General features: G+C 51.5%; 3 protein-coding genes across 4 annotated transcripts; 1 reads left to right on the forward strand and 2 right to left on the reverse strand.

Annotated features, from left to right (window-relative positions):
- Positions 1-2013: 2013 nt before the first annotated feature.
- Positions 2014-4644, reverse strand: chchd5 (coiled-coil-helix-coiled-coil-helix domain containing 5). The gene is made up of 4 exons (XM_066707787.1): positions 4230-4644; positions 3238-3378; positions 2981-3132; positions 2014-2433 (listed from the first exon to the last, which is right to left on the reverse strand). Coding segments are annotated over exons 1-4 (321 nt in total). The 5' UTR covers positions 4232-4644; the 3' UTR covers positions 2014-2407.
- A 152-nt stretch (positions 4645-4796) lies between these two features.
- Positions 4797-16392, forward strand: atp13a1 (ATPase 13A1). The gene is made up of 26 exons (XM_066707774.1): positions 4797-5393; positions 5966-6055; positions 6264-6445; positions 6606-6678; positions 7975-8130; positions 8224-8293; positions 8437-8543; positions 8713-8842; positions 9077-9132; positions 9374-9500; positions 9628-9765; positions 9965-10085; positions 10312-10469; positions 10551-10726; positions 10918-11028; positions 12622-12747; positions 13129-13237; positions 13432-13628; positions 13906-14002; positions 14111-14292; positions 14421-14535; positions 14623-14819; positions 14945-15087; positions 15289-15397; positions 15513-15656; positions 15763-16392. Exons 1-26 carry the CDS (start codon positions 5034-5036, stop codon positions 15871-15873), a joined length of 3585 nt encoding a protein of 1194 aa, XP_066563871.1. The 5' UTR covers positions 4797-5033; the 3' UTR covers positions 15874-16392.
- Positions 16393-17394: 1002 nt separating this feature from the next.
- On the reverse strand, positions 17395-22966 carry mvb12a (multivesicular body subunit 12A). 2 transcript variants are annotated; one of them, XM_066707786.1, is made up of 10 exons: positions 22505-22966; positions 21499-21592; positions 21264-21347; positions 20028-20127; positions 19618-19747; positions 18708-18848; positions 18390-18487; positions 18200-18258; positions 18052-18111; positions 17395-17967 (listed from the first exon to the last, which is right to left on the reverse strand). In XM_066707786.1, exons 2-10 carry the CDS (start codon positions 21589-21591, stop codon positions 17872-17874), a joined length of 861 nt encoding a protein of 286 aa, XP_066563883.1. In that variant the 5' UTR covers position 21592; positions 22505-22966; the 3' UTR covers positions 17395-17871. The 2 variants fall into 2 exon arrangements, with proteins under 2 accessions (XP_066563883.1, XP_066563882.1); XM_066707785.1 differs by having other exon boundaries at positions 18390-18493.
- Between the last annotated feature and the right edge of the window lie 170 nt (positions 22967-23136).

Genomic DNA, 23136 nt, shown 5'->3' on the forward strand with positions numbered 1-23136 from the left:
AGAGAAGGTCAAACAAGAAAGGGATCGAGCAGAGGGAGAGGAACGGGGAGAGAGAGAGAGGAGTCTCTCAGTGTGGTCTCTCATTGCCAGGCCTCTCCGCTTTAATATCTGATGCAGAAAATGAAGGAATTTTACCCTCCTGTGGTCACAGAACTCATAACTCAACAGGCCTCCCGCCCTCTCTTTATCTCCCCCTCCTGCCCTCCTTCTCGCTCTGCTCCACTCCCTCCCTCCGTCTCTCTATCACTCTATCCACTACTCTTCTGCATCTCTTACCACCATCTTTCTCTTCCTCTTGACTTCTTTTCCTCTCCCTACATTTTCTCCCTTTATCCCCCTACTCTGTTCCTCTCTCCCTCTCCCTCTTGAAGCCAGCAGTCTAATAGCCAGTGAAGATGAAGGCAGAGATAGGGGCGCATTCCTGAGGTTAATATCTTACTGTAACTCAACGTGGTGCTTACTGGAGGGGAAAAGACAGGGAGAGCGAGACAGAAGAGAGAGAGAGAGAGAGAGCAAGAAGAAAGAAAGGTAAAGGGAGGGAAGCACAGGAAATGAAAGAAAAATACTGACGGGAGAAAAGAGATGAAAGGGAAAGAGCAATGGAGTGAGCGAAGGATGGGAGGCAGAAGAAGGGCGACTGGCGAGAAAAAGCACGGGAGAGACGAAGAGTGACAGGACAGAGTGAAAGACAAGGCTGTTCCATTTCACAACACACACACTGCTCAACACACACACATACACAAATACACACGCTGCACAACACACACTAATACAGATACGCTGCACAACACACTAATATAGACACGCTGCACAACACACACACACTAACACACACGCTACACAATACACTGCTCAACACACACACTAACACACACGCTGCACAACACACATACACAAATACACACGCTGCACAACACACACACTAACACACGCTACACAACACTGCTCAACACACACACTAACACACACGCTGCACAACACACACACAAATACACACACGCTGCACAACACAAACTCTAACACACACACACACATACACCAATACACACAAACTAATACAGACACGCTGCACAACACACACGCTACACTTCATACACACACCACACACTACTGGTCAAATCAAAGCTTCTTGTGGGCCACAGCTAGCTAGGAATGAGAGAATGAGAGTGAGAGAGAGGGAGAGAGAGAGGGATGGAGACAGAAATAGCACAATAAGGCCTGTCAGTACCCGAGAGAGAGGGAGGGAGAGAGAAGAGAGGAGGTTGATAACCTTGCAAACTCCACTTTAATGAATTTTTTTTGAAATTTTCTGAACAGGTCTACAGGGCACAGAGGGGAAAAAACAGCAGAGAGATAGAGAGAAAGGGAAGCAGGAGAAGAGAGAGAGACAGAGGGGTATGCTAGTATATGTATGATAGTTATCTTTACTATTATTATTATAGCCTCCTTTGTCCTCCTAAAATAAACTCGCTATATCCTTACATCGCCACTGCAGCCCTTATGTGTGTGTGTTCGGCAGTGTTTCAGGGTCTGCCCGTCGGTCAGGGTCTGGTGTGTGTCAGCGTCTGGATTGCCAACGGAGTCCTCTGATGTTTTCATTTCATAATCAATCACTTTGCATGAGACCAGTTTTAAAGACGGCACAAACCACCACCGGCGTGCGATTCAGGACCACCGCACTACGTCTCGTCCATCTAGCGGAAAGGCGGCGTCCGCAGTGCCGAGTAGGCGAGAGGACGGGCCGCACAATCCGCCTGAAATAATGTCTCTGATCCAGTTCGAGACACCTTCACACCACATCGCTATAAACGAATGTGCGACTGGCCCCACGGGCACTGAGGAGTTCTGGCACAGTGCTGCTAACCGACGAGTTGAAACTGCGGACCTGGTTTGGTGGAGGAATGGTGTGACCGGGCATCGGGGGGGGTTCTGGTTTCTCATATGTAAATACAAATTCTTGGGAGAGAACGATTGCATTAAAATGGCTTAAAACATCAATTTCAACTGAATCAATAAATCATAACATTTGTTTTTATTTAATTGTGTTTTTTTGCAAAACAATTAATTATCACAGTTGGAGAACATAAAACAACAAACTGGCACCCTGACAGACAGAAAGACACAGACACACACACACTCACTCACAGCGCCACAGAAAGCTGATTCGTCTTAAAAGGCGACAACGTTTATCAGAGATAAGAAAATGCAACTGCAATGCTCTCTGCTTTGATAGACAGTGATTTGGTTACAAACAATCAGGATTTAAACAAAACAAACAAAAAAACACTGTACCTCCTATTTCAGACTGTGACCCTGTAGTATGTGTACACACACACACACCAATTCAAATATACATAAATAGCTAAAGTCCACAGTCCTCTGGTAAGAAGGGCTTTTCTGGGCTGTGCTAGGACGGCTGCGGGACACGCTTTCCTGCAGAGACAGAGAGAAACACAGAGACAAACAGAGACACAGAGACACAGAGAGACGGAGAATGACAGAGAGACGCAGAATGACACAGAATGACAGAGACGCAGAGACAGAGACATAGACGCAGAATGACACAGAGACACAGAGATGCAGAGACGCAGAATGACAGAGACGCAGAATGACACAGAGACGCAGAGAGACAGAGACACAGACACAGAGAGACACAGACGCAGAACGACAGAGACGCAGAAAGACGTAGAGACACAGAGAGACGCAGAGACACAGAGACACAGAAGCAGAAACACAGAGAGACGCAGAAAGACAGAGTTATTAATGTCAATCTATCCTCAGCCTCAAACAGTGGAAAATGCATCTGTGATGTGAATGCATTATTTTATTATTCAAATGATCGTTGTTATTATTGTTAATATTTGCTATTATTGCTACCGCCTCCCTCCCATTTGTTGTGGCATTAATGGCATGTTGTGGAGGTGCATTGCATGTGTGTGTATGTGTTTGTTTTTCTCGCGTGTGCGGCGTGTTGTCTCACCCAGCGCCGTTATGTCCACGGTCTCGGCACACGCCAGGAAGCGCGACACGTGCGCCGAGCAGCGGGAGGCAGAGTCCTGGTTGTCACGTAGACAGCGCTCAAATTCCGAGAACTGGGAAGAGCACTGGGAGCGGATCAACTGGATCACTGGACTGGAGAGAGAGAGGGGGGTTACTGTCCTGTCCTGGTCTGGACTGGCTCTGCTGTGAGCTGGATGTCCTGACCCTGACACCCCCCCATCCCCATCCGCCACTCACTGTGAGGACGTGCACTGCGCCACCTTCATCTTCAGCTGCTGGCACTCCCGCTGCCATGAGGATGGGTTGGCAGCCACACACATCCCATAATCCTCCATCTCCTTCCGACAAAACTCAGCCGTGATCTCCATGGCAGCCTGCCTATGGGGGGGGACATTGTAAAGGTGAAACACAAACTACAATGCATATAGTACATACTCCAGGTGTGCAGTGTGTGCAGTCTATATACTCCAGGTGTGCAGTGTGTACAGTGTTTATACTCCAGGTGTGCAGTGTGTACAGTGTTTATACTCCAGGTTTGCAGTGTGTGCAGTGTTTATACTCCAGGTGTGCAGTCTATACTCCAGATGTGCAGTGTGTACAGTGTTTATACTCCAGGTGTGCAGTGTGTACAGTATTTATACTTCAGTTGTACAGTGTGTACAGTGTTTATACTCCAGGTGTGCAGTCTATACTCCAGATGTGCAATGTGTACAGTCTATATACTCCAGGTGTGCAGTGTGTGCAGTGTTTATACTCCAGGTGTGCAGTGTGTACAGTGTTTATACTTCAGTTGTACAGTGTGTACAGTGTTTATACTCCAGGTGTGCAGTCTATACTCCAGATGTGCAATGTGTACAGTGTTTATACTCCAGGTGTGCAGTCTGTACTCCAGATGTGCAGTGTGTACAGTGTTTATACTTCAGGTGTGCAGTGTGTACAGTGTTTAAACTCCAGATGTGCAGTGTGTACATTCTATATACTCCAGGTGTGCGGTATGTAAAACATATGCAGGTCCATTATCCTGGTATTTTCAGTTCAACTAGCAGATGCAGTGGCTGTAGTAGAAGAGTAACCGCAGCACTAGTTACAGCAGAGTATTGTATTGACCTGGGTGACGGCTGTTATAAAGTAACAAGGATATACATCGTAAAAAAGGCTTGTAACAGACAAACAGAGTAGCGTAGACAGTTATACAGCGGCACAGCAACAAAGCACACAAGCGGACTTACATGATTAAGCAGCCGGACGCCCCACGTTACCGTCACGCTGCGGCCACCAAGGTCAGCCTGCCCACCCTCGACGTGCATTGGCCGATAAACTTGACCGTCACCACAGGAAGCGCTACGTCGCCAGATTCTATTGGCTGCCACACGTGTCAGTCTTCCGTCTCAGGTTCCGAGCCCGACGCCGCTGAGGAGCTCCCTTAAAGAGACCGCAGCACAAATCCGGTCCCCAGCTGTCATTCATTCATTCTTTCTCTGTCGCCTCTCCCTTTCTTTTTCCTCGGCAGTGTGTCACATTGTGTAGTCCTTTGTAGAATGGACTTAATACGAAAAGCAGACATCAGTCAATTACTACCACTACTACTAATAACCCAATACATCTTTATTGTCCATTCAACAGTGCATAGCATAGCGCTCGTTTTGGGCTTGACTGTGGCACACTTGCACACCCGACATACACAGCGTGCGAAAATCATTCATAATACAGTCAACACACCGAGCCGCTCCGCTTCCCTCCCCCGGAAGCCCTTGCCGCGACGTGACGTCAGAGGTCAGCCAGCGGCATTGGAACGCCGAGGTGGAGAACGCGGGGTTCGCTGCGTGCTGCGTGGTGACGTGCTTCCGTACACGGAAGCGAAAGTGTGTGTGTGTGTAGAAACATCTTCAACTCGGGTTGGAGAGAGAGAGAGAGAGAGAGAGAGAGAGGGGGCAGCGTGCGTGTGTGCGGGGGAGACAGGGACGGGCAGCTCGTATCTGTGCGCGACCAGCAGCTGCGAGGACGGGCGGCGGAGACCCAGACGGACGGCCGGAATGGCAGAAGGAAATATGGCCACGGACGGACAGGGGAGGCCGGGGAAGGCGCCCGAATCCGCCGAGAACGACATCTCTACCACGGCAGACAGCGTCCCGGGGACCCAGGGTGCCACGGACGAGCTGGTGAGCTCCGTGTCGCTGTACCGGCGGCGGCCCAGGCTGCTGCACGGGACGGTACTGCCGTTCGTGGGGCTGCTGTACCCGGCGTGGCTGTACCTGTGGCTGGCCGTGTACGGCGCCGCTGACTACCCGGAGGCCGGCATGATCGCGCTCGCTGCCATCGGGATCGCGCACGTCCTCACCGCGCTCTCGGGACACTGGTCCGTGCACGCGCACTGCTGGCTCACCTGCGCCAAGGTAGGACTGTCTGTCTGTCTGTCTGTCTGTCCTTTCTGCAAGACTGTCAGGAGGGGTGTCTGTCTGTCCGTCTGTCCTTTCTGTCTGTCTGTCCTTTCTGCAAGACTTGTCCGTTTCTCTCTTTTTTCTGTGTGACTGTCTCTCTCTCTACCTGTCTGTCTGTCTGTATGTCTTCCTATCTGTGTGCATGTCTGTATGTTTCTGTCCTGTGTGTGTGTGTGTCTGACCCGTGGGTCTATATGGTCTCAGTACTGTGCTGCCCCTAGTATTTCCAAGTCTCTGTGCCATAGTGCCTCTGTCTGTCTCTGCTGCCCTGTCTGTGTGGCTGTGGGGGGGGGTCTGTGAGTACACTGTGTTTGTATGGACTCTGCGTGTCTGTGCTGCACTGTGTGTTTCCTGTACTGTGCCATGTTTGTGTGGGCACTACTTGTGTGTACAGTGTATCGGGTGCCTAGATTGGAAGCAAATATGTTTAACAGACTGCTGTCTGTTGGCTGTACTGATCATCATTGTTGTTGTTCTGTTTTTGTTGTGTGTGTGTGTGCAAATGTGTGTATGCCTGCCGTGTGCAGGAGCCGGACCCTACGAAGGCCTCTCTGGTGAAGGTCGTCCCGATGCCCAACAATGGCTCAGCAGAGCTGCTGCCACTGCAGAGAGACACGGTGAGACTCGTGGCCAAAGCGCCGTCCCCCCAGCCCTGTCCCCCCGGTGCCGTGCCAGTCAGTCCTGTCCCCCACCTGCACAGTCAGTCACCATCTTTACCCCATGAGCGTTATAATATCAGTAATCATTTATTAATTTGACTTCTGCCTGTCAAAGAGATGGTGTGTGATTTTGTGTTTGTGTGTGTGTGCGCGGGCGTGTGCACAGGACGAGGCCGGGTTCGAGGTGATCTCGTTCGAGTTCCAGAAGATCCGTTACATCCTGGAGGGGGGCCGCTTTGCCCCCGTGTCCTTCCCTGTCGCACGGCCGCTCGGCTTCTTCCAGGGCTGGAAGGGCTACCAGGAGGAGGCGGAGCTGCGGGCGGCGAAGAAGACATACGGAGGCAACAGGTAACGTAGCCACTCGTCCTCACTGGGACCGCAATCACGCCCCAGCAAACGGCACAGTGTCACTGGGTCACTGCCAAGCTGGAGGCGCTGTCAGATGGTACGGTGTATTGATTGATTCATTGATTAATTGATGGATGGATTGTGTGGCTGTGGTTGCCAGGGCAGAGATGGTGGTGCCGGAGTTCCTGGAGCTGTTCAAGGAGAGAGCCACTGCCCCCTTCTTCGTCTTCCAGGTGAGAGGTCAAGGGTCACCGCACCCCCACGGTTCCCCATCACAGCTCTTCCTTGTTTCTCTCCCTTTCCCTCTTGCACAGTACAGGTGTGTTTACTGCATGTGTGTGTGTGTGTGTGTGTGTGTGTGTGTGTGTGTGTGCGGGCTGCAATACAGGTGTGTGTGTGTGTGTGTGTGCGCGCGCTGCAGTACAGGTGTGTGTGTGTGCGCGCGCGCTGCAGTACAGGTGTGTGTGTGTGTGTGTGCGTGTGTGCACGTGCGTGCTGCAGTACAGGTGTGCGTGTGTGCACGTGCGTGCTGCAGTACGGGTGTGTGCGTGTGTGTGCGTGTGCGTGTGTGTGCGTGTGTGCACGCGCGCGCTGCAGTACAGGTGCGTGTGTGTGTGTGTGTGTGTGTGCACGCACGCGCTGCAGTACAGGTGTGTGTGTGTGTGTGTGCGGGCTGCAATACAGGTGTGTGTGTGTGTGTGTGCGGGCTGCAATACAGGTGTGTGTGTGTGTGTGTGCGGGCTGCAATACAGGTGTGTGTGTGTGTGTGTGTGTGTGCGGGCTGCAATACAGGTGTGTGTGTGTGTGTGTGTGGGCTGCAATACAGGTGTGTGTGTGTGTGTGGGCGGGCTGCAATACAGGTGTGTGTGTGTGTGTGGGCTGCAATACAGGTGTGTGTGTGTGTGGGCTGCAATACAGGTGTGTGTGTGTGTGTGTGCGGGCTGCAATACAGGTGTGTGTGTGTGCGGGCTGCAATACAGGTGTGTGTGTGTGTGTGTGTGTGTGTGTGTGTGTGTGCGCGTGTGCGCGCGTGCGCGCGCGCTGCAGTACAGGTGTGTGTGCGTGTGTGCGCGCGCGCTGCAGTACAGGTGTGTGTGTGTGCACGCGCGTGCTGCAGTACAGGTGTGTGTGTGTGTGCGGGCTGCAATACAGGTGTGTGTGTGTGTGCGGGCTGCAATACAGGTGTGTGTGTGTGTGTGTGTGTGTGCGGGCTGCAATACAGGTGTGTGTGTGTGTGTGTGTGTGTGTGTGTGTGGGCTGCAATACAGGTGTGTGTGTGTGTGTGTGTGCGGGCTGCAATACAGGTGTGTGTGTGTGTGTGTGTGTGTGTGCGTGCGCGCGCTGCAGTACAGGTGTGTGTGCGTGTGTGTGCGCGCGCGCTGCAGTACAGGTGTGTGTGTGTGTGTGTGTGTGTGTGTGTGTGTGTGTGTGTGTGTGTGTGTGTGCGCGCGCACTGCAGTACAGGTGTGTTTACTGCATGTGTGTGTGTTGCAGTTCAGGTTTTCTTACTGCCTGTGTGACCTGTGCAGGTGTTCTGTGTGGGGCTGTGGTGTCTGGACGAGTACTGGTACTACAGCGTGTTCACCCTGTTCATGCTGGTGGCCTTTGAGGCGTCGCTGGTGCAGCAGCAGATGAGAAACATGTCTGAGATCCGCAGGATGGGCAACAAGCCGTACATGATCCAGGTGAGCACGCACACACCCGTCCGACATGCTTACCACACCAACACGCAGGCACTGTGCGAGACGTTTCAGTGTGTGTTGTCTGTTCCCTGGCAGGTGTACAGGAACAGGAAGTGGAGGCCGGTGTCCAGCGATGAACTGGTCCCCGGGGACATAGTCTCTGTAGGTGAGGTTCTGCCTGCCCTCCTCCTCTCTGGCTCTCTGCGTACGACCCGTGTCTGGAGCGTGTGTGTCACGGTGCAACAATGGTGTGTGTGTGTGTGTGCAAGTGAGTGACAATCTCTAACGTTGTCTGTGTACGTGTGCTAGGCCGCTCCCCACAGGAGAACCTGGTGCCGTGTGACGTGTTGCTGCTGCGTGGCCGCTGCATCGTGGACGAGGCAATGCTGACCGGAGAGTCCGTCCCTCAGATGAAGGTCAGGACCACCCTGACCCCCCCCATCAGTACAAACGCAGTCCCAACCCGAGCAACTCGAACCCTGACCCAGGCCACCTCACCCTCATTCGAACACTTCACTTATGCTTAATGCTCAATTACTCAAAACTAATCCTAAGATTGTGTGTGTGTGCGCGCGCGCACATTAGGAGCCCGTGGAAGACCTGTCTCCGGACCATGTGCTGGACCTGCAGCTGGACTCGCGGCTCCACGTGATCTCTGGCGGAACCAAGGTGGTCCAGCACAGCCCGCCCCACCGCGCCTCCGCCGGCCTCAAGCGTCAGTACCACCGCCCGCCAGCAGGGGAGGCAGTCTGTTTGTCTCGCTGTCTCACTCAGTCTCTTTCGTTCGCTCTCATTCTCTGTCTCTCGCTTTCTGTCTGAGCTCTGTGTCTCCATTTTCTTTCTCTTGTTCTGTCCATCCGTCTCTGTCCCTCTGTGCATCACTGTCACTCCTTCCCTCTCTCCGTCTCTGAGTGCAGTGCTGTGTTCAAGTCCGTCTCTCTCTCTCTAGCTGTTGACAATGGCTGTGTGGCGTACGTGCTGAGGACTGGATTCTACACTTCTCAGGTAAAGACGTGACTCCCGTCTCTCTCTCTCTCAAATTTTTCAAATTCAAGGTGCTTTATTGGCATGACCAGAAAAGAGTATTGCCAAAGCAATGATGATATAAGGTTTAGAACATGTATATTTCCATACATAAATACATATATGTATGGTAAACAATTAACCAATTAATTTAAATTAATAAAATTAAACAATAATTCAGAGAAACATAAAATGAATACTGATAATTCTCTCTCTCTCTCAGGGGAAGCTGCTGCGGACGATCCTGTTTGGAGTGAAGCGCGTCACGGCCAATAACCTGGAGACCTTCATCTTCATCGTCTTCCTCCTGGTGTTCGCCATCGCCGCCGCCGCCTATGTCTGGGTGGAGGGTGAGACTGACTGTCTGATGCACTGCCTGACTGCCTGACACACTGACTGACTGATACACTGACAACACTGCCTGTCTGTCTGTCTGTCTGTTGGTGATCTGAGACTCGACTCTCTCTCTCTCCTCAGGTACGAAGGATCTGAGCCGCAGCCGCTACAAGCTGTTCCTCGAGTGCACCCTGATCCTGACCTCAGTGGTTCCCCCAGAGCTGCCCATCGAGCTCTCGCTGGCCGTCAACACCTCCCTCATCGCCCTGGCCAAGCTCTGTGAGTCGCTGACCGACCGGCACGCTGACCGACCGGCACGCTGACCGACCGGCACGCTGACCGACCGGCACGCTGACCGACCGGACCGACCGGCACGCTGACCGACCGGCACGCTGACTCTCACACTCTCTCTCTCTCTCTCTCTCTCTCTCTCTCCATGCGTGTTGTTTTGTGTCTGCGTGCGTCTGCGCATGTGCAGACGTGTTCTGTACAGAGCCGTTCCGGATCCCGTTTGCGGGGAAGGTGGAGGTCTGCTGCTTCGACAAGACTGGCACCCTGACCAGTGACAGTCTGGTGGTGCGCGGAGTGGCCGGCCTCAGGTACCCCCCCTGTCCCCCTTTCCCCACCCCCCTCTCTGCCTCATTTACCTCAGTCCTTCTCAGACTCCTAGTCTTGGTAGTATTCCCAGCCAACATTGCCCTCTACTGGAGACACTGAGGTATTTCAGAGAGACAGTGTCAGATACACCTGCTGCTCCTCATTTATACCAGAGGCTTTTTTGTACTCTTTGTTGCTTGTGTAATATGACTGGTGTGCGTGTGTCAGGGAGGGGAAGGAGCTGACCCCTGTGTCTGAGATCCCCGTGGAAACGCACCGCGTCGTGGCGACCTGTCACTCTCTGGTCACCATGGACGATGGGCAGCTGGTGGGAGACCCGCTGGAGAAGGCCATGCTGACTGCAGCGGACTGGAGCCTGACCAGGGGTACTACAGCCCTACTACAGCACTACAATAGTACAGCACTCTGTCCCGCCATGGTCTGACGCTCTCCCTCTCTCCCTCCAGATGAGAAGGTGTTCTCCTGCAGCTTTAAGACCCAGGGGCTGAAGATCCACCAGCGCTTCCACTTCGCCAGCGCTCTGAAGCGCATGTCTGTTCTGGCCTCATATGAGCGGCTCGGCTCCACCGAGCTCTGCTACATCAGCACTGTGAAGGGCGCTCCGGAGACGCTGCGCAGCATGGTACTGCACACACTACACAAACTGCACTCACTACATTGCACTACACTCACTGCTCTACACTCACTGCTCTACACACACACTGCACTCACACACACACACACATATATACACACACACGGCACACACTATATTCTAGTATATATACAGTGGGTTGTGTGTCGTGTGTGACGGTGCAGTGTTGTGTGTTGCAGTTCTCTCAGCTGCCAGACAGCTACGACGCCGTGCACAGGGAGATGTCCAGAGAGGGGGCGCGCGTGCTGGCGCTGGGGTACAAGGAGATGGGTCACCTCAGCCACCAGCAGGTACTGTACTGTCAAGTATTGGGCATACCACAAAAGAAAGGTGGAAGAGTCCCAGGACAATCTGAGCCCTGTGCTGCCCAGACAGGTAGAGCAAAGACACCATGGAGGAGGCAGACTATAATAGAGTTTGTATGTAAAAGTCCATTTATAATGTGGCACAAGCTTTTTTGCAGTTCTGTTTCCTTGTGCTTCTTTTGTGCAATAAATAACTCCAGTCCAAAGGAAAGTCCCAACAAACAACTTCACACAAAGACTACACGTCCAGAACTTCCAGAAACCAGGATCTATTCTTCGCCTTGAAAAGCATTAGAACATTGTACACAAAGTAGTGATAGTTGCAGAAGGGAAAGGAGGACAGAGCAAGAAGGGTGTGATAACACACTGGGAAGAGAAGTAGAGAAGTGATTGATCTGAAGATAGAAATCACAGGGCAGTATCAAGAGTCCCGACGTGTCCTTTTTCCTGCCCGGGTCCTAATCAAAAGACTGTAGAGGAGGGCAGTCCGTTGTGGCGGCGTTGTGTTGTGCAGGTTCAGGAGGTGTGTGGTGTGTTGACAGTGTTGAGGAGGTGTGGGAGGTGTGTGGTGTGTTGACAGTGTTGTGTGTGTTGTGGAGGTGCGGGAGGTGTGTGGTGTGTTGACGGTGTTGTGTGTGTTGTGCAGGTGCGGGAGGTGTGTGGAGGTGCGGGAGGTGTGTGGTGTGTTGACAGTATTGTGTGTGTTGTGTGGTGTGGAGGTGTGTGGTGTGTTGACAGTGTTGTGGAGGTGCGGGAGGTGTGTGGTGTGTTGACAGTGTTGTGTGTGTTGTGTGGTGTGGAGGTGTGTGGTGTGTTGACTGTTGTGTGTGTTGTGTGGTGTGGAGGTGTGTGGTGTGTTGACTGTTGTGTGTGTGTGGTGTGTTGACAGTGTTGTGGAGGTGTGGGAGGTGTGTTGACTGTTGTGTGTGTTGTGGAGGTGCGGGAGGTGTGTGGTGTGTTGACTGTGTGTGTTGTGGAGGTGTGTGGTGTGTTGACTGTTGTGTGTGTTGTGCAGGTGCGGGAGGTGTGTGGTGTGTTGACAGTGTTGTGTGTGTTGTGCAGGTGCGGGAGGTGTATGGTGTGGTGTGGAGGTGTGTAGTGTGTTGACGGTGTTGTGTGGTGTGTTGACAGTGTTGTGTGTGTTGTGCAGGTGCGGGAGGTGTGTGGTGTGATGACAGTGTTGTGTGTGTTGTGCAGGTGCGGGAGGTGTGTGGAGGTGCGGGAGGTGTGTGGTGTGTTGACAGTGTTGTGTGTGTTGTGCAGGTGTGGGAGGTGCGGGAGGTGTGTGGTGTGGAGGTGTGTGGTGTGTTGACTGTTGTGTGTGTTGTGGAGGTGCGGGAGGTGTGTGGTGTGTTGACAGTGTTGTGTGGTGTGGAGGTGTGTGGTGTGTTGACTGTTGTGTGTGTTGTGGAGGTGCGGGAGGTGTGTAGTGTGTTGACGGTGTTGTGTGGTGTGTTGACAGTGTTGTGCAGGTGCGGGAGGTGTGTTGTGTGTGTTGTGTTTGTTGATGGTGTTGTGGAGGTGCGGGAGGTGTGTGGTGTGTTGATGGTGTTGTGTGTGTGTCCGTGTGTTGTGTAGGTGCGGGAGGTGTCCAGGGAGGCGCTGGAGTGCTCTCTGCAGTTCGCCGGATTCATGGTCGTCTCCTGTCCATTAAAAAGCGACTCGAAGAGCGTCATCCGAGAGATACAGACCGCCTCCCACCATGTGAGTTTAAACACACTGACACCCCCATGCACACACATTCACACACTAACACACCCACACATTCACACAATCACTCACACTGACACAAACACACTCACTCACTCACTCATTGGCTGCCCTGACACTGACACTCACACATTCACACACACACACACACACACACACACACACACACACTCACACTGCCACTTACACACACACACTGACACACTGACACACACACTCACACACTCACACTGCCACTTACACACACACACTGACACACTGACACACACACACTGACACACACACACACACTCACACACTCACACTGCCACTTACACACACACACTGACACACTGACACACACACACACTCACTCATTGGCTGCCCTGTCTGCAGGTGGTGATGATCACAGGAGACAATCCCCTGACAGCGTGCCACGTGGCCAGAGAGCTGCACTTCACACAGAGAGAGCACACCCTGGTGCTGCAGACCACACACTGCCCAGGTCCGCCCGCCTGCCCGCCTCTCTGTCTGTGTGTGTCATTGTGTGTGTGTTACTGTGTTGTGTGTATGTTGCAGACACTCCCTGGCAGTGGATGTCTATAGACGGCTCCTTATCGCTGTGTGTGTCACTGTGTGTGTGTGTGTGTGTGTGTGTGTGTGTGTGTATCTCAGTGTGTCATTGTGTGTGTGTTGTAGACGCTCCCTGGCAGTGGGTGTCTATCGACGGCTCCGTGTCACTGCCCATGCCGCCGCCCTCGCTGCCAAGCCTGGTGTCCCAGTACGACCTGTGTGTGACCGGGGAGGGCCTGACCTGGCTGAGCCTTGACCCCCAGCTCCTGAACGGCCTGCTGCCGCACATCCGTGTGTTCGCCCGGGTCAGCCCCAAGCAAAAGGTCAGAAGTCAAGTGAGACGTTCTGCTCTGCTCTGTGTTACAGCTGTGGCCTGCCTGTTACATAGTGATGATTATTAGTATTGTTCGAGATAACGGTGTTTCCATGTTGTTACTGTTGCTTTAGCATCGCTGTGACTGTCAATATAAGTTTCACTGTTATTACACCCGTTATAAGGAGCTTTTCTGGTCTTGTTTTGCTGCTTTTGCACTTGTTGTAAAGCAGTAGTAACAGGAGTCTGATCTCTCCTCCTCTTCTCTCCCTCTGTTGCTCTGTTAGGAGCTGGTGGTCACCAGTCTGAAGGGGCTGGGCTTCGTGACCTTGATGTGTGGGGACGGCACCAATGATGTCGGAGCGCTGAAACACGCCCACATCGGTGAGACACTCGGGAACGACTCGCCAGTAACTGGACAATATCTCATCCACATCTCAATATCTCACATCTCTCTCTCTGTCTGTTCCACTCTCCCCCTCTCTCTCTCAGGTGTGGCCCTGCTGGCCAACGCCCCAGAGCGCATGCCAGAGAGGAGGAGGCGAGTGAGGGAGAGCAGGGAGCCCCCCCCCAGCGAGCCGCGGCCCCCGCCCCTCCCCGGCGGGAAGCTGAGCTCCAGGGGGGCGAGGAACAGGGTGCTGGCGCACAGAGAGGAGCAGCTGGCCGCGCAGAAGGTGCGCTGTGGGACTGGGTGTCGGTGTGCCTTTGTTGGGCGTCATAGCGTGATGGGGTTGTGTGTTGGCCGTCAGTGTGTGATTGTGTTGTGCGTCGGTGTGACGGCGGGGTGTGTTGTGTTGGGCAGGAGCGGATCAGCCAGGTGCTGAAGGAGCTGGAGGAGGACCAGGTGCAGGTGGTCAAACTGGGAGACGCCTCCATCGCCGCCCCCTTCACTTCCAAACTGTCCTCCATACAGTGCAGTAAGTAACACGCCACACACAGCGCCACACAACCCGACACAACAACGCCCCTCACCTCAACCCTCTGACTCTCTTCCCCGCCCGCAGTCTGCCACGTGATCAAGCAGGGCCGCTGCACGCTGGTCACCACGCTGCAGATGTTCAAGATCCTGGCCCTGAATGCGCTGGTGCTCGCCTACAGCCAGAGCGTGCTGTACCTGGAGGGCGTCAAGTTCAGCGACTTCCAGGCCACCCTGCAGGGCCTGCTGCTGGCCGGCTGCTTCCTCTTCATCTCGCGCTCCAAGGTGGGGAGGAGGAGGGAGCTGCCTGTGCCTGACACTCTCTGGACACAAGACACAAGAGACTGCTGTTGTGTGTGTGTGTGTGTGTGTGTGTGTGTGTGTATAAACCTCTCTCTCTCTCTCTGTAGCCTCTGAAGACCCTGTCCCAGGAGCGCCCCCTGCCCAACATCTTCAACCTGTACACAGTGCTCACAGTGTTGCTGCAGTTCCTCGTGCATTTCTGCAGCCTGGTGTATCTGTATAAGGGTGCCCAGAGCCGGAGCCCCCCCAGGTACACCCACACACTACTTGCACTACACAATCGCTACACACACACTGCACTCTCTCTCACACGCACTGCACACACTCACACACGACACATGCACTGCACACTCTTACATGACACACTGCACACTCTCTCTCTCACACACACACACACACACACACACACTCTCTCTCTCACACTGTGACGGCGCTGTCCCTGTCTCCGCAGGCCAGAGTTCGTTGACCTGTACAAGGAGTTTGAGCCCAGCCTGGTCAACAGCACTGTGTACATCATGTCCATGGCCATGCAGATGGCCACCTTCGCCATCAACTACAAGGTAGCGCACCGACCCAGTGACCCACTGACACATTGACTGACACTAACACACTGACGGACACTGATTAACCCTCTCTCTCTCTCTCTCTCTCTCTCTCTCTCTCTCTCTCTCTCAGGGTCATCCGTTCATGGAGTCTCTGTGGGAGAACCGGCCGCTGCTGTGGAGTCTGGTTCTGTCAGGTCTGGCCATCGCCGGGTTGCTCTCCGGCTCCTCCCCCGACTTCAACCAGCAGTTCGCGCTGGTGGACATCCCCTCAGAGGTACGGGGGAATGGGGAGGGAGAGCGGGAGCGGGAGCGGGTCCAGGGGGGGGTCCAGGGGGGGGGTCCAGTGTGTGTACTAACCCTGGTGTCTCCCTTCCCTGCAGTTCAAGCTGGTGATTGGACAGGTCTTGGTGCTGGACTTCTGTGCCGCCCTGCTGGTGGACCGGCTGCTGCAGCTGCTGCTGGGGAGGGGCTCCTTGAAACTGCCCTGCTGAGGGTCCCGCGCAGACGGACCTGATCACTACAGAACAGCCGTGCCTAGCGACAGAACCCACGGAACCCCGGAACAGCGGCGGCGCCTCGCAAACACATGATGCCACAGAGGAGAGGAGTACGGGGGAGGGGGGGGCACATCACAAACTGCAATGCCCCCCTGGAACTGAACAGCTGCCCCAACACCCCTCCCTCCATCGCTTTCATTTCTTTGTTCCGTTTCTCATTCCTTCCGTCTCCCGCCCTCTCTGTCCCTCCCTCGCTCGCTCTTACTCCTTCCCCTCCACTGTCACCCCTCTCTCCTGCTCTCTCTCTCCCAACCCCCCCCCCCGGCCCGAGAGTGGAGTATTGTGAGAAGGGGGAGGGTGTTCACTGTAACACAGCCCCCCCGAGTGTTCAACAGAATGGGGATTTTATTACTATGATGATAATTAATATTGTTATGATTGTTATTATTGTTTTGTAAGGACAGAGCTGGGAGAGGAGGAGGTGATAAATTATGACAACAGACTCGCACACCATCTACTGTGTTTCTCATCCCTCGTTCTGCTGCAGCGTCTTTTTCTTCAACACACACACACACACACTCACACACGGGTAAGTGTACAGGATAGACACACAGATGCACAATCTCTCTCACACACTCACTCGCCTCCTACGATGACCAGCACTCGCTCTCCGATTTTCATTTTCTTTGGAACTATTGTTTGGGGGATTTTACTATAATGATTGAGGTTATTAAAAAAAGAAAGGAAAAAATGAATCCATGGTGCAGATCCAGTGACCACAGGGTCCCAGTGAGGAAGAGGATATGACATGTGGAGTCCAGCAGAGGGTGCTGTTGCAGTCTGTCAGTCTTACTGTATTATCAATTTATTATGAATTTATTGAGGCAGCGTGGTGGGGGGGGTGGGTGAACTCACTGCTTAGACAGTGAATCCTGTCCAGTTTTAGACTGGGGGGGGGGTGCACACACGCCGAGTCTGATGGTGTGTTCTTTGTCAGTGATGCATATTCATCTGCAGCTCTTAATTGGTTAATTGCGTTGGGGTCATTATCAGGAGAAGTCAGGTAGCCAGTGTCGACTCCAGGTCTTAATCTGTCGATAACTGTAAAACCTGCAGTAGCCCCTAAACCCCTTGAGGACTGGAGCCGCCCAGCCCTGGACTCCCTAAAGCAGGGGTTCCCAACCCTGGTCCTGCAGGGCCCCCTGCCCTGCTGACTTGTGTTCCAACTGAGCTCTCAATTACTTAATTGTACCCTTAATTTAACTAATTTCTAACTAATTCATTATTTTAAACAGTAGGGGGTTTAAGTGAAGTGTATAATTGTATAAAGAACGTATTAAAGAACCAACTCTTATTACACAATTTCAAATCTGAGCAGATTGTTACTGTTAGTGTTCACAAACCAGCAGGGTGGGGCTACGCCAGGACCAGGGGTGTGAACCCCTGCCCTTCAGGACTGACACTCTCCCTCAAGACAAGGGCTGCAGCGTAAGAGGAGAGACTTGAAGACGCGAGTCGCACTTTGTGTCTTTATTGAGTACAAACCCCCAGCCTGCACAGCTCGGGTTAAAAAGTAAAGCTTAAAGATGAACAATGAAAACATACACACACACATACATACATACATTCATACATCTATATATATATATATATAACTGTAATTCCTCTTCCCTTACTCTTCTACTACTATTCGATATCTATGTAACGGGTTGGGTGTGTTGGGTTTGGAATGTGGGTCATCGTGGTTCCTCCGCCGGAGCCTCGGTCTGGAATGCGATGACATCATCCACCTCGGCACCATCATGTCACTGGTGTGACAGGTAAGAGTGTCCCTCTCATCAGTATTCGTAAATATATCGGTGACAGTGTAACAGTCCATGTATTGATGTGTGTTAACAGTGTATCGGTGTTACAGTGTAGGTGCAGAGTGTGTGTCGGTCAGTGAGTGTGTACGTGCATGTTGTAGTGTCAGTGTGTGTAACAGGCCGTGCTCTAGGCCTGTGAGTTGGAGGTCAGAGAGGAGCTGTGAGAAATCACTGGGCATGTCCGGCTGGCAGCAGTCTTCTCAACTGTGAAGGTGTAGTTGTACTGCAACACAACGACAATGCGTCACACAACAAGACAACATGTCACACAACAGCACAGCACAACTACAGCTCTAAGCCTGCCCACCTCGTTCTCGATGTCCTGCACTGACTTGATTTGGATGTTGTTCAGGCTCATGGATGGAACCTGAGAGAGAGGGGAGGGTTATTACTACAGTTAGACTGACACACAGACTGACTGACTGACACACTGACTACACCACACAGGTACTCACCCCGCCCTCTGCCTTGGCCTCGAACCTTGGGTGCAGTGCGAAGGGAACACCATCCATCGCTAAGAGAGAGAGACAAACTTTTAAACACCTTTATTAGAGTAATATAAAAGGAACTACTTGGTTCCATAAATAACACCCCACATGAGGGAGAGGGAGAGGGAGAGCGCTCAGGGGGGCAGGGCGGGGGTACCGGAGATGTTGTAGATGTTGCTGGTTTCCTCCATTTCCGAAAATTCCAGGTTGCTACGACGGCGGCTGAGTTTGCCCAGGGCGGGGCCGCGGGGGGTGCTGTTACTGGAACACGGGGGGGGGGGGGGGGGGGGTAAGACACAGAGCTGAGGTTAAGAAAACCCACACAATACATTATATCGGTCATTTAGCTTTAAATAATAATAATAACAACAACAACCGAAATGCGGCCGACTGAAACACCTCAAGACTCACTCATTAATAGGATTAATATGATGATTATAATTAAAATCCACAGTGAACGGGGATGGGGGGTTACCTGGGCCGAAGGGGTAGCGGGGGGGGCTGCTGCTCCAGGGACAGGCCCTTCATGTCCAGACTGAGGTTGCGGGGCTTGGCCTGGGGGGCCGGGTGGGAGAAGGGGCTCTTCTTGCACCACACCACGAAGCCGTGCATATCACTGTACACAGAGAGGGGCGGGGGAGGGGAGTTACAGCAGTTTACATGTATGTAGACGAGCTGGACAAGACAACAGTAGCTTTAGCAGCAGTAATAACACTTGCCACAGTAATAACAGGAACTATAGCTCCTGTTATTACTGCTGCTATAGTTGTAGTAGTAAGTCACCACAGTAATAACGAGCTATAGCAGCAGTAATAGCACTCGCCACAGTAACAACAGGACCTATAGCAACATTAATAACATGAGCTATAGCAGCAGTAATAAAACTCGACACAGTAATAACAGGAGCTATAGCCGCAGTAATAACACTCGCCACAGTAACAACAGGAGCTATAGCAGCAGTAGCCGCAGTAATTACAGGAGCTATAGCCACAGTAATAACACTCACCACAGTAACAACAGGAGCTATAGCAGCAGTAATAACACTCACCACAGTAACAACAGGAGCTATAGCAGCAGTAGCTGCAGTAATAACAGGAGCTATAGCCACAGTAATAACGAGCCACAGTAATAACACCAACTATAGCAGCAGTAATAACACTCACCACAGTTACAACAGGAGCTATAGCAGCAGTAATAACAGGAGCTATAGCAGCAGTAATAACACTCCACAGTAACAACAGGACCTATAACAGCATTAATAACACGAGCTATAGCAGCAGTAATAACAGGACCTATAGCAGCAGTAATAACACTCGCCACAGTAATAACAGGAGCTATATCAGCAGTAATAACAGCAGCAGTAGCAGCATGGCTGTGACACTGACCCCAGGCAGGTGTAGTGGGGCAGCACCACTCTGCTCTTGCCGGTCAGTTTGATGTCCAGCACGGCCCTGTCCGCACTGGTCAGCGGCACCATCCGCACACACACCCGCTTCTTCTTAGAGACCGACACCTCTGAGTGGGGGGGCAGACAGAGAGAGACGAGACAGAGACAGACCGCTGGTCATGACACGACTCAGTGCACACTACACAACAAGCGTAACCCTTATTGTGAGGCTGTTACGCTTGTGATATTGTGTAGTATGTGTGGAACATTGCGTGATAGTGCGTGTTAAACCACATAAGTCACTTTGAACAACAACAACAACAACAACAACAACAACACAGACAGTGCACAAGCTGTGTACGTGTGCGTGTCTGCACGTGTGTCTGCTCATCAGAATGGCTGACTCACTGTTCTCCAGGTACTCCGGGATGTAGCAGTATCCGTGAGGAATGGACTCCTTCTCAGAGATAATCTGAATATCTGCTACCACCATGCCCCCCGCCATGCTCTGAGAGAGAGAGAGAGAGAACTGGAGTCAGCGCTGTGGGGACTAGAGTATAGTACACAGCAGGGTTGGGGTCAATTCAATTTAAATTGAAATTCATGGGCTAATTCCATCTCAAATCTTATACTTTTTTTAATTGATCACTTCCAATTTGAATTCTTAATGATTCTTGTAATTCAAATTCATGAATTGGAACTGTGATTCTTCTAATTGGAATTTAGACATTTTAACCTGGAATTGAATTTATAATTGTCAGTATCTCATACTTCAGAATTGAATTGGAAATGCTTTTCATGTGCCTTGTTTTAATCATTTTACCATTTTAACCTTTTTAATCCATTATGAATCCTCTATAATGATGTATCATGTGTTCTTAAACTACTTTATTTTGTAATAATTGTGACATTTGTCAATGATTTAGACAATACAATGTTTACAAGACAGTGGTTTATTATTTAAATTACAGGCAGATGCTTCTCAGGTCAATTGTTCCTGGCCTCCTAGGAACTGAGGAATTTCTATGATCTGAATCTCAGCCTCTGAGATCCTCATCCACCTAATAGACACTCATACAAGACAGTGTCCTAGTCCTGCCCTCTTGTTGGGAAGGATATGTCACAAGAACCATAAAATTACTTGCAATTACCCACTATAACTCTAAAACGTAGGACCTACCTCGCTGTCCTTGTTTGTTGGGTAGAAGGATTGTGGAGGTTTTGACTGTGTTAAGGATTGCTTGTGTTGAACCTGATGTTGTGATTGAACCTGGACTGGCTGAGGACCCACTGCCTACCGCTTCGGACAAACACTTTCACAATGTCAGAGAAGCCTCTGGTGTTTGATCACTTTTGAAAACTTAAGTGATGGTAACAAAGAAGGAAACCGTTAAGGATTAAGGAATTGGTGTGGGAGAAATATAGAATTGGAATTGAGTTTGCAGAATTGATCCGAATTTGGAATTGAGATTAATTGAATTGAAAAGGAATTTAGGAAAGTGTTTTGGATAATGATTTGATTTGATAAAATTTATAGGGATAAAGAATTTAATTAGTGGAATTGACCCCAACCCGGCAGTACAGTACAGTATAGTAGTGTAATAGTGCAGTATAGGGCCTAGACTGGAGCCAGCAGTTCCTTACGGTGCTGTAGCAGAGGTAGTAGCCGGACTTCAGGCCGAAGCCCTTGACAAAGTGAGCCGTCGAGCCGTCCTGGGTCACATTGATCTGCATCAGAGGAGGAGAGAGAGTGTGAGGCTGACGGCAGACTGACAGAGCGTCTGTGCAGCGTGTCAGAGGGCAGTGTAGGGTACAGGGGTCCATGTTGGGACGGGGCTGAAGGGCGCAGTTTAGGGACAGGGGGCAGTGCCATACTCACCAGTGTAAAGTCTCGGGGGCAGGTGTTGATATTGGAGGTCCAGGCCAGCGCTGTCACGGGCTGTGGGGGGGTGCCAGACATGTAAAACGACATCCTGGGGGAACAATGCTCCGTTACTGACATGACCCTTGTAACAATTTATAGTATTGATCAGCAACTATATTGAATTTATCCAAATTAACTACCCGGCCTGTGTGTATCAGACAGAGACATTCCGTTCCCAAAACATCTGATTTCCCTCCCTTGACGCTTTCAGGTAAACATGGCTGCATTGATAACGAACCGTCCTGTTGTTTCTGAGAGTCGTCCACAAGGTCACAGCAGTGAATCTGTACCAAAGGGCCTGCATATCCACTCATTAGCTCTCTGATTACTCTGTAGCCAATACAATCTGTTCATTTTACGTATTAATCAGTATTTACTTCATATTCATTGATTCTCCCGAATATTTTCCACATATAGACTTTTCTTTGTTCGCTTTCGAGGTCTTGACGTATAAATAGCCGCACCTAATTGCTGCTAATACAATAGTAATAATATAGCTACTCAGAAAGAAGGAGACGGACGGGCAGGGAGGAGGAGAGCAGACACTATATAGGCCACTGCATGGTAGTGGTGACGTCAGTCGTCTTGTATTATTACCTGCCACCGCAACACACCGTCATTTCCTTCTTCCTACCTGTGCTTTACGTCACGGCTCACCTTACTTCCACGTCCATAGGGACACAGAGCTGGACACCCAGCTGGAGACAGCCTGCACTACTGTGACTGTCGTGTCAGAGCTGTGTGTGTCAATGTCCCCAGTGAATGACCGAGTGCGGGACCCAGTGCGGGACACAGGCGGGTCTCAGCACTGGCGCTTCCCTGCGCTCTCTTCCGCGTCATCGGGGCTTTGATATTCCCTGACAGTCACTTACAGGAACTACAGGTTAAAAGGCACTTTTTTAACGATTTAAACTGCCCACCCGTGCGCCGAACCGGCCCGGGACACGCAGCGGACACTCACCTTGCCAAACGCCGCGGCGACACCGACGATCCGGGCTCACGGTCCGCTCTGGCTGCACTTTGCAAACTTTCTCCGCGGGACTCGGACTGTGTCGCCTCAGCAGCTGCGATGCTCGGAGCAGGAAGTGGCCTCGAACACTACAAATCCCAAGATGCAACCGGCGGGGGTTGTTCTTTTACGCATGCGCATGTGTACGTATGAAGGGGTTCCACGTAGATTTCAGTCCGCCATCTTGGGTGAGAATAAAAATGATTTCAAAGCTTCGATAATGTCCTATTACATTACATTACAACCCCTGATTTCTCGCTATTTGATCTGTTTTTGGTCACATCGCCTGTTAAGATCATCCAAGTAGCCTTTCCGATGCCAGGGATTTAAAGTTGCTTCGCTCTCTTTCCCTTGAATGTCTCGACGGAACAATCAATATTTTAAAATATTTTCTGAAAATCCCAAATCTTTTTTCCAGAAACTTTTGTATTGGGTTTTCATGTGACATTCGCCATTCATTTGCGCAGTATTATGTTTTAAAAATAAGCACAAAGCATTCGCATTTTTAGTGGCATTGAAAGATAATAAAATAAAAAGTTTTATTGGCATCTGCACGTCACGTCATGTTGTCCTGTGTGTAGTGG

Source organism: Amia ocellicauda, chromosome 7 (genome assembly GCF_036373705.1).
Source record: "Amia ocellicauda isolate fAmiCal2 chromosome 7, fAmiCal2.hap1, whole genome shotgun sequence".
Lineage (NCBI taxonomy): Eukaryota > Metazoa > Chordata > Actinopteri > Amiiformes > Amiidae > Amia > Amia ocellicauda.

Excerpts from the sequence above, each read along its gene's own strand:
- chchd5 (XM_066707787.1), bottom strand. Across the intron at positions 3,133-3,237 it reads GCGCAGTGCACGTCCTCACA|TCCAGTGATCCAGTTGATCC; the intron begins GTGAGTGGCGGA and ends CTCTCTCTCCAG. Across the intron at positions 2,434-2,980 it reads CGTGGACATAACGGCGCTGG|GAAAGCGTGTCCCGCAGCCG; the intron begins GTGAGACAACAC and ends CTGTCTCTGCAG.
- mvb12a (XM_066707785.1), bottom strand. The coding sequence starts at position 21,591 with ATGTCGTTTTACATGTCTGGCACCCCCCCACAGCCCGTGACAGCGCTG. Across the intron at positions 20,128-21,263 it reads ACTACCTCTGCTACAGCACC|AGCATGGCGGGGGGCATGGT; the intron begins GTAAGGAACTGC and ends TCTCTCTCTCAG. Across the intron at positions 18,112-18,199 it reads AGGCCAAGGCAGAGGGCGGG|GTTCCATCCATGAGCCTGAA; the intron begins GTGAGTACCTGT and ends CCTCTCTCTCAG.
- atp13a1 (XM_066707774.1), top strand. The coding sequence starts at position 5,034 with ATGGCAGAAGGAAATATGGCCACGGACGGACAGGGGAGGCCGGGGAAG. Across the intron at positions 8,294-8,436 it reads CGGGGACATAGTCTCTGTAG|GCCGCTCCCCACAGGAGAAC; the intron begins GTGAGGTTCTGC and ends TACGTGTGCTAG. Across the intron at positions 14,820-14,944 it reads TCTTCATCTCGCGCTCCAAG|CCTCTGAAGACCCTGTCCCA; the intron begins GTGGGGAGGAGG and ends CTCTCTCTGTAG.